Source organism: Otolemur garnettii, unplaced genomic scaffold, assembly GCF_000181295.1.
Source record: "Otolemur garnettii isolate 467f Iridium unplaced genomic scaffold, OtoGar3 scaffold00089, whole genome shotgun sequence".
In the NCBI taxonomy this organism is placed as follows: Eukaryota; Metazoa; Chordata; class Mammalia; order Primates; family Galagidae; genus Otolemur; species Otolemur garnettii.
This window is the reverse complement of record NW_003852484.1, coordinates 4,956,554-4,966,446: the sequence shown is the minus strand read 5'-3', so window position 1 is coordinate 4,966,446 and position 9,893 is coordinate 4,956,554. Positions and strand designations below refer to the sequence as shown.

The 9,893-nt window shown below is 37.2% G+C and overlaps 1 protein-coding gene across 2 annotated transcripts in view; it reads right to left on the bottom strand.

Annotated features, from left to right (window-relative positions):
• RABL3 (RAB, member of RAS oncogene family like 3) overlaps positions 1-9,893 on the bottom strand; it is a 40,115-nt gene that overhangs the window by 14,642 nt on the left and 15,580 nt on the right. For both annotated transcript variants that reach the window (XM_003795087.3, XM_023516321.1), the window contains exons 3-4: positions 6,076-6,205; positions 929-1,043 (exon numbers count right to left, since the gene is read on the bottom strand). In XM_003795087.3, the coding sequence (XP_003795135.1) occupies positions 929-1,043; positions 6,076-6,205 (245 nt within the window). The remainder of the gene's footprint in view (positions 1-928; positions 1,044-6,075; positions 6,206-9,893) is intronic.

Here is a 9,893-nt window from a genome sequence, read left to right as displayed (position 1 = left end):
AAAAAAAATCAATGGAACCAAAAGCTACTTCTTTGAAAAAGATCAATAACAGTGATAAGCCTCAAGGAAGTCTGACAAAAAAACAAAGAGAAGACAAAGTAAAAAAATCAGGATGAGATGGGTGGCACCTGTAGCTCAAAGGAGTAGGGATGCTGGAGGTGGTGGGTTCAAACCCAGCCCTGGCCAAAAACTGCAAAAAAAAATCAGGATGAGAAAGGGGTATCACCACAGACTGGACAAATATCAGAAGGACAATATTCAACAACTTAAATGAAATGGATGAATTCCACAAACCCCACAAATTACCAAAACTCACCCAGAGTGAAAGAGATAACTTGAATAGTCTTATCATTAAAGAAACTGAAGTTGTCATTAAAAACCTTTCATGTAAGAAAACACTAGGTTCAGACAGTCTCTTTGATAAATTCTACCAAATGTCCAAAGAAGAAATAGCACTAGGTATATACAATCTCTTTCAGAAAACAAGAAGAAGGGACATTTCCTACTCATTTAATGAGGCCAACATTATTTTCACACTAAAGTCATTAGAAGATCGGAAAACTAGATACCAATACCCCTCATGAACACAGATAAAATCCTCATAACAATATTCTCAAATCAAAATACAGTAAAATATACAATGAATAATACATGGCCAAGGAATAGAAGGCTGGTCACTGGAGATGTCTGAGATTAGGCAGAGTTCTTAGACATGATATCAAAAGCATAATCCATAAAAAGAATTAGAGTTTAGACTTTATAAAAATGAAAATCATTGCTTTGTGAAAGACACTGTTTAGAGAATGATAAGATAATCTATAGACTAGGAGAAAATATTTGCAAATCAAAGACAAAGTGTTATTTTGGAAAGTACATACCTACGACTGCTATAACATTTCAAAACATTGAGAAATAATTCTGGGCTTACCCGTTTGTCACCAAGACTCCAGTTGGCACCAAATCCCTGTTGAGAGCTTCTGATGACCAACGATACAAGTTTTGAGATGACTTCTTATTTGTTAAGTCGTGCACTAAAATAATACCTAAAATAATCAGGGAAAATAACATCAATACTAAAACAATTCCTCTTCACAATTGGCAAAGTGAAGTTTAGTAAATACAAATATTTGGTTGCTTAATGAATCTACCATTCTAGTGACTAACCAACTCAGAAACAATTATTTAAAAATTTCCTCTACATATACTTATAAATAATAACTATAAAATTTTGTCAGTTATATAACTTCAAAAAAATTTTTTACAAGGGCTGACAAACTGTCATTATACTTTCAGAATATCTTTCCTTAATTTAACACTTCCTGTCTACTCTATAACTAATCTTACTTGCAGAAGCACCTCATCAATCAAACTAACTTCAAGTATGTAAGAAATTATATTCATTAAAAAAATTATGTTGCGTGGTACCCATAGCTCAGTGGGTAGGGCACCAGCCACATACACCCAGGCTGGTGGGTTTGAACCCAGCCCGGGCCAGCTAAACAACAATGACAACAGCAACAACAACAACAAAAATATTTAGGTAAGCATTGTGGCAGGTGCCTGTAATCCCAGCTACTTGGGAGGCTCAGGCAAGAGAATCATCACGTAAGCCCAAGAGTTTGAGGCTGCTGTGAGCTGTGATGTCACAGCATTCTACTGAAGGTGACATAGTGAGACTTTGTCTCAAAGTAAAAAAAAATTATGTTGTTTCTTCACTGTAGATAGTACTGCCATAGACACCAGTATATAGGTAAAATTTATTAAAAGGGTATTGATTTAATTTGATGCAATTCCTATTCTTTAGCTGACAAAACATTGTCCTATAGATCACCTGGGCCGAATCAACTAAAATGTCTAATTTTCTAGCTCCTTGGATTAATAGTTAGCTATGCAAGCTTGTTCCCTGTAAGTGATTTAGTTTGAGCAGATAAAGATGCCATAGAAGAGAGGAAGACTTCGTCAAGAAGTATGAATCAGTAGAAAATACATGTACGGACTCTGTGAGAGTGGAAAAAAATAACAAAATATAATGAAACGCAATTGAACAGAATCAATGAAGATCCTAGATAGAAGGGAAAAGCAGGTAATTATCACACTAAGATATACACCAAAGTAGAAAAGCTTTAATGTCCAGTAGAATTCAAGATGTCACCTTATGGTCATAAGACTAGAGGTTTCAAACTTCTAACTCTTTGCTATACTACACAGATTGTAAAAAGAGGACATGAAAAACTGATGATTCCTCTATCTTCAAGATGTGGTACATGTCAGTTTGACAAAGAAGGGCAGCAGAGGTAGAATTAACTGGCTTCTACAGTTTTTACAGCCATCTGTGTAACCAAGGTGCTACACAACCTATATGTAATTTGTTCCAGCCAGCTCAAACAAACCTGTATCTCTCCTGGCATCTGGACCAACCAGAGATATGACACTTGGCCTTGTATCCACCTGCACTCACGCTTCCTTCCATAATAAAGGGTTCTAAGAGGCATCAATGGCATAAATTTTTAAAAAAAGGAATAAAACGCTACCACCATTAAAGAATATAGTTAGTATTTGTTTAATATTTATGTGCTATATATATCATGCTTCACATCTGTTATTTAATTTATTTTTCAGAACAGTCCTATAAGGTAAGAATTATTATCTTTATACACATGAGAAAACCGAGGCTCTGAGTAATTTGCCCTAGGCCACGTGATAAACCAGAATTTGCACTCAGGTAATCTGAATGTAAAAGACTTGGGGAAAGCAGAATGAAATCTTATTTTAGGGCACCGGAGTGGCAGATGTTTTCTCCCTTCCCTATTTCCCAGCTATAAATATTATAAAACAATGGGTGAGACTTTGAATGTAGAAGTGAAAGAATTCCAAAGGCCTAGGTTAGTTATTAGATGGGTGAGGGGATTTTATTTTTAAGGATCTCTATCTAGGTAAGCCTGTGAGCTTTTAAGGGTATTTTGGCACCCCTTTTCCTTATTTTTTCTCTTTCATTTTGGCTGACAGCTCTTGCTTTGTAGAATATGAGCTAGAAAAGCCAAGGTGGGCCCCAGATGAAAGGTGTCAGGGTGACAGCTGATGAGAATGTTTTAATCTTAAGGGAGAGAAGACAAGACACTTATAATTTCCTTCTGAGATTACCAGCCTAGCTCATAAGAAAGGGAAGAAGGTAAGTACTGAGGGAAGAAAGTTATTGCTAAGAATAAAGACTATGCCTTTGAATAGAGGGATCCTTATGCTCTGTTTCTTAGGAAACTAACGATGGTAGATAGAGTAAAGCCAGGAAAAACGTTCTGGAGATGGGGTGAAATTTAAAACACAGAAATAGATTTTTCAACAAACAGGATTTTTTTTTTTAAAGAAACAGAAATATTATCACTTATCTGCAAAACCTACAAAACCCCTGCAAAATCCATAAATATGGATTTGGATGGATTTCTTCTTTTAGTATTTACAAGTATACAACCCAGAATTCCATAGTTTCTAGGATTTGATGCTGTTTATTTGCATTATTTATTTGTAATTTTTATACTACCTCTGTCTTAAAACTATCTAGACAGCAAAGATGTTATATATCCAAAGTTCCCTGGGACAGATCATATTGACATCTGCTTTGACGAGTCCCTTGACTGATAAAAGTTGATAACCTGAGTCTAAGTCTAAACCAGGTTTCATTTCCTTCTCCCTTTTTCTCTAAGAACTCACTTCACACTATACCAGTCTTATCTTACTGTTTTTTTCATTTATATACAATAAATATATGCCATCATTATACAAACTGTCTTTCATGATGGTTTACATTAATGTCATCATTTTATAATTATTATAATTAGGTTTTGTTTCATTTAAGAACATTTTGCTTCTCCAGTTAGATGCTGACATTTTCAGATAAAGTTCTCTAAATTGGACATGGGTCTGAATTGATAAAACTCATCCTATATTCTGTAATATGTATTCAAGAAAAGTAACCTTCACTACTTGTTTTTGTAGTATCTACAACACTGCGTCATATGTGAAGATACTGAAAGAGGAATATAAAGAATGAATATGTTGAATAAATGCAAAGTTTATCTAATACTGAATGAGATCTAAACATAGCATAATGAGGTCCCATTAATGATGACACATTTACCAGAAGGAAAGGGAGACCATGAAAAATCTTTTGATATATTATTCAAAGAGAAGTTGAAATTATATTTCACAGCAAAAAAAAAAAATTTTTTTTTTAAATGAGTAAAAAGGGTCGGGTGTCGACAGAATGGGGACTGAACACCCCATTCTTGGCAAGGGAAAACACTCCCAGAAAAAGGAAAAAACAGAGAAATAAGCTGAGCAAGGCAGAATAAAAACAGTTTAGGTAGTTTACTTTTAAAGCAGCAGCTAAATTACCTCACTGAGCAGTTCCTGCTTTTGCTAGAAGCCTAGCCTATAAGGAATACAGCTTGCAAACACCCCTGCTGGGTCTGTAAACACTCTAAAGAAGAGAATGGCTGTAGAAGGAAGCTGCATGCAAAGCCTGGTGTGTGTGGGGGGGACATCAACCAGGCTGTCCCTGCCCAGTCAACAGTCAAAGCAAATACCCATTGTGGGGATTTGTTTTATGGCCATGGCAGAGATCAAGGGAACAGCTTGAGCCCTGAAATATGGGCAGAAGCATCTACACCCTTATCAGAGAGGAAGATACCTCTGTGTCAGACACTAGAGAAAAATTTCTTTGTTCCACTGATTCTTCAGGAGACTGACACCATGGCGTTTACTCCACAGAGAACGAAAGGGGATTAACCTCCCCCAAGGAATCTATGTGTATGATCACAGACAGGAGGCTGCCCCCACACAAGACTCAAGTTTTGGATTTCTTAAGGCTTCTGGAACCCTTAAAGTTAATGATTATAGATAGAATAAGAACTACAATGCTCACTCAGAGAAACTGCTGATGTTTTTGTTCCCTTCCTCAGCTACCCTCTGGGCTAAATGAGATAATAGCCCTCAATAAAAGGTGAGTGGAACGAACACTCAGGGCCATTCCCTGGAACCCCACAAGCTAGTGGTGGTACTCTATGTTTCCCACCTTTGAAAACTACTCTGTGTAACCTTTGTATTTGTCCCTGCTTTTAACTTACTTTTCTTCCATTGATCACAGCCAGTTCCATAGGTCACAGAGGATCCTGCCCTCTGAGGTGTGACCCTAGCAGCTGGGCACAGCGGCTCATGCCTATAATCCTAGCACTCTGGGAGGCCAAGGCAGGTGGATTGCTTAAGCTCAGGAGTTCAAGACCAGCCTAAGCAAAAGTATACCCCCATCTCTAAAAATAGCAGAGTGTTGTGACAGGTACCTATACTCCCAGCTACTCAGGAGGCTGAGGCAAGAGGATCCCTTGAGCCCAAGAGTTTGAGGCTGCTGTGAGCTAGGATGCCACGACACTCTACTGAGGGTGACAAAGTGAGACTCCTGTCTCCAAAAAAGAAAAGAATTTTAAAAAAGAGAAGATAATAAAAAGAAATTCTACTGGCAAATCACTGGTTTTGTTCCTTGAGACAGAGTAGGCACCCTATGAATGGAAATGTCCTCTATCATACATCTCCATCTGGAAGTTGACTCCAAGTATTTAAATACCTTTAAATGAATAAAATTTCCACACCCCTAAAAACACCCTTAGACAGCTCATTACAACTGTATACGGCAGAGGAAAAAATCTCTGTATCACTGTAATTTACTCATGTAAGGCTATGGGACTTCTATGGTCCTACCATACTTAGAAAAAGAACTCCCAAAGGACAATGCTTTTAAAGTTCCATGCTTATGTCAAGTATTCAAAATACAATTTCATTTCTCAATATTTAGCTTATGATAATAATTTAAATAGAAAAACTTAGACAAAGCAGATGTTTAATGTTCTGAATTACATGGTTAGACTCTAGAAACAGAAACTAAAATGTGATATGCAGTTTGGGAGAGTGGTGATTATATCAGAGCTTCCTCAAATTAAGATGAGCCTGGCATGACACAGGATTTCTTATCTGATGATCTATACTCCTAAACCATCAGTACCTGGGAGAAATTAAAAAGTGCTTTACCATTTACAGAGTTGTAGAATACTGCTCTTGTGCTTTTCACACTGCTGGCACTGCCCACAGATCCTCCAACATCCCATAATTCTATATAGTAGGTCTTCTCTTCTGGGGTTCCTTCTTTGTAGTCATGAACCTAACAAATCAATCAATTAAAATAATTATTACAGCCACTAAACAAACTGATAAGCACCCTGGTTCCAGTTTAAAGCACTGGATTCCACGTCTGCACTCATTCTCTCTCTGATCACCACCTCCTGCCTTTCAAGCTTACCCTCTTTACTACTCGAACTCTAATAATTAATCTTTGACTCCAGGCAACCCTAGAGTTAACTGATCCTAACATCTTTCACAGCTCCCCCTTCATTTCCAAAGCCTAACTTCCTTCCTAACTCAGCATAAATTCCATGATCCATCGCTATTCTCACTCCTTTGGCCCCCGCTCACATTGTATTCATCTGACAAAATTGCAACCCTGGTTACATTCACCTTTCCCCTACTCCATGTCTATAACTCAGATGGCTGAATGTGAAGCTCACAAAAATATAAATTCAAGATGACTATGTTCTTTTAAATTTAAGTGTGCCTTTGGAGCTGTCCTTCAATCACTTCCACAGTCAATTTACCCTTTTATTCTCCCAGATAACTATTTCATACTTTCTCCTCTTTGAAACTTCTAATCTTTCTTCTTCATCCTTACTCATAGCTAATAACCTTGCTGCTTGGGACAAAGCTAGTAGAAAAGAACTACAAATTGCTCTTCCCATATCTATCCACTCTCCTTCGACTGTGCCCACATGATCTGTTTTCCCTCCTGCTATTATCTTTGGCTGACACTGTCTGTGAGGCTAAACTCTCCTCTTAAACATGAGATCTCATCCCTACTTTCTTACTTAAAGATGCAGCTCCACCCCTTCTCCCCTCTGACTTTAATATCATCAATTTTTTATTCTTTTCCAGATTATTCTCAGCATACAAACATAGCACAATGTTTTCCATCTTAATACAAAAACAAACAAACAAACAAAAAACAACAACAAAATACCCTCAAACCTTCTCTTGACCTCATGTCCTCTTTCAGGTACCATGCCACTTTTCTCTTCCTTTGCACAGCAAAAGCCCTCCAAAGAGGCTAGCTATTTTCACTCTAATTCTTTCCTTCACATTCTCTTTTGAATTCATTTTCATCAAACTTTTGTCCATTGAACTAGTCCTTGTCAATGTAACATGGCTGCTACAGACAATTTTTCCACATGTGGGACTGGAGGGTGGGGTAGGTGGGGGCGGGGTGGGATGTGACAGGAGGCAGAGGTCAGGCAGTAACATCAGTGTTGGGGAGCAGTTGTAAACACAGATGAAGTTTTGTTCCCCATGTATTGCTCACCTTCTGCTGTGTGGCCTGGTTCCTAACAGGCCACGGATACTGGCCTGTAGCCCAGGCTTAGGACCACAGGTCTAAACTATACTCCTTGATTGCCAGTAATCACCCTTAACATCTTTAAGCCTCAGTTTCTTTGCTTATAAAATAAAGGACTTGTATTATGTGATTTCTAAACTATCTACTGGCTTTGATATAATAATTTAAAAAGTCAAGACAGCTCAGTAGTTAAAATATAGATGTCTTAAAATGTATTAAAACTCACATACTATATTCAACAGAATGCTTTACACTTTTACTTATTCACAAAACTTTTTATCTAAATCTTTTTGGCCAAAGAAGTTTATATAAATGTGGTAGTCTATGGACAGCCACCCTGTTGTTAAGAAGACAATTATCAGTCTGACAACAAAGACAAAACGACAGAAACGTAAGAATAGCATTGTCATAGCATTTAGGAACTACTCTGGAGATGGAAACTACTATGGTATTCTGTAATAAAAAGTATCACTATTTTGCTATATGACATAAATAATTGATCCTATGTAATCATGCCAAATCATCAATAAAAGATTTAAACTACATGAGTCCCAATTAAGAATGGACGGAAGGGTAATATATTTTAATAAGAATTCTAAGCAAAACAATGAAAGCAACAATACAAGGTGTTATGAGGAGTAAGTTGTCTGTTACACAAAAATGTAGCCATTTCAATAAGTTATCAGTTACCAAAAAGCTTAGCTTTCCTGATCCTACCTTCCTCCTGGCCCCAAACCAACCAGGGCAGGTTTGGTATTCCTTCTGTTGGCTTCCGTAACACTTTCCATATCTCTACCATTTTGCTGAACACACTGTTTTAGTTACCTGCCAGCGTCTCTTGTACTAGACTCTGAGCTTCAGGACAGGGATTACGTCTTATTCATCTTTGTAGCTCTAGAAAATGACATAATACCTAGCATATGTTAGATGCTTGGATATGTTTGTTAAATAAGTGAATAAATTTAAGATATCTTTTCCTCTGATGCTTTATAGTATTTTGTTTATTATTTTACTGAATTTCAGTGCTTTTTAAGTACAGTTCAGATAGCAAACTAAATCAAAACCAATAGAAGTTTATCAAAAAAATACAAGTTCCTAGACCATTCGTGAGGCTTGTGAAATAGGGCTTAACAGTCTATTTTGTTTTAAAAGCTCTCTGCATGATTGTGATATGTAATTAAGTTTGGCAACCACTGCAATATACCAATTATACCAATATAATTTTTCCTCTAAAATTATCTTTAAAAAACTATCACTCCCTGTGAGAATAGTCACCATCCAATACAAATTCATAGGTATGTGCTGTACCAAATCTGTTAGCCAGCACTGTTTAAGCTATGCATTACTTCCAAGCCAGGTTGACCCATGCATCTATGCTCTTATCTATCACAAAATACCTTCCCTAATCAAAGGTTTTCAAGTTTCCTTCTAGAATAGAAGAGAGGGTACCCTCCTTCCTTTCCAACTTGCTCAATTAATACTGGGTAAGTTTAACTAAAATTTATGTGGAATGTGTCCTAAGAACTTTAAACCAGTAGCTTATAGCTATGACGCTGTATCTTTCACATGGATGAATAATCACCAAAGGAAAGCTTGACATCATAACAAGTACTTCTCTCTCTCTCTTTTTTAAGAGACAGAGTCTCACTGTATTGCCCTCGGTAGAGTGTCGTGGTGTCACACTGCTCACAGCAACCTCCAACTCCTAGGCTTAGGTGATTCTCTTGTCTCAGCCTTCCAAGTAGCTGGGACTACAGGTGCCTGCCACAATGCCTAGCTATTTTTTTTGTTGCAGTTTGGCCGAGGCGAGTTCGAACATGCTAACCTAGGTATATGGGGCTGGCGTCCTACCCACTGAGCCACAGGTACCGCCCACAAGTATTTTTCTTAACACAATAAGTGCTACTTTGTTCTTATACTAAGAGCCTGCCATGATGGAGGGGTAAGGCCAAACCCCAAGAAGTATTTGTTTTTCTTTTAAAAAATATGTCATCAAGGATCTGATGCTTAAAGTCATTACAGACCTTAAGGATTTTCTTAAGAGGAAGGAATAGTACGTGCTGATTACCAAACAGGAAAAGGAATCACACACCTCAATGGTGCTGCCTTTTTGAATCTTCTCATTTACTGAGTTTCTGACTTTTAATTGGAAATCAAACCTAGACCCCTACATAAGGTTTTGCACCCATTCACTGTAACTTTTAAAAAGCAGAAACAAATTTAGTAAAGAAAATGACATATATCAAGAATGAACAATGCTATAGATAAGTCTGTTTTAATATTTATATTGAAGACTTATTACTAAACAGAAGAAGGAAGATGTCTTTTTTTTTTTTTTTTGAGACAGAGCCTCAAGCTATCCCCCTGGGTAGAGAGCCCAGAAGTTTGAGGTTATGTTGAGCTATGA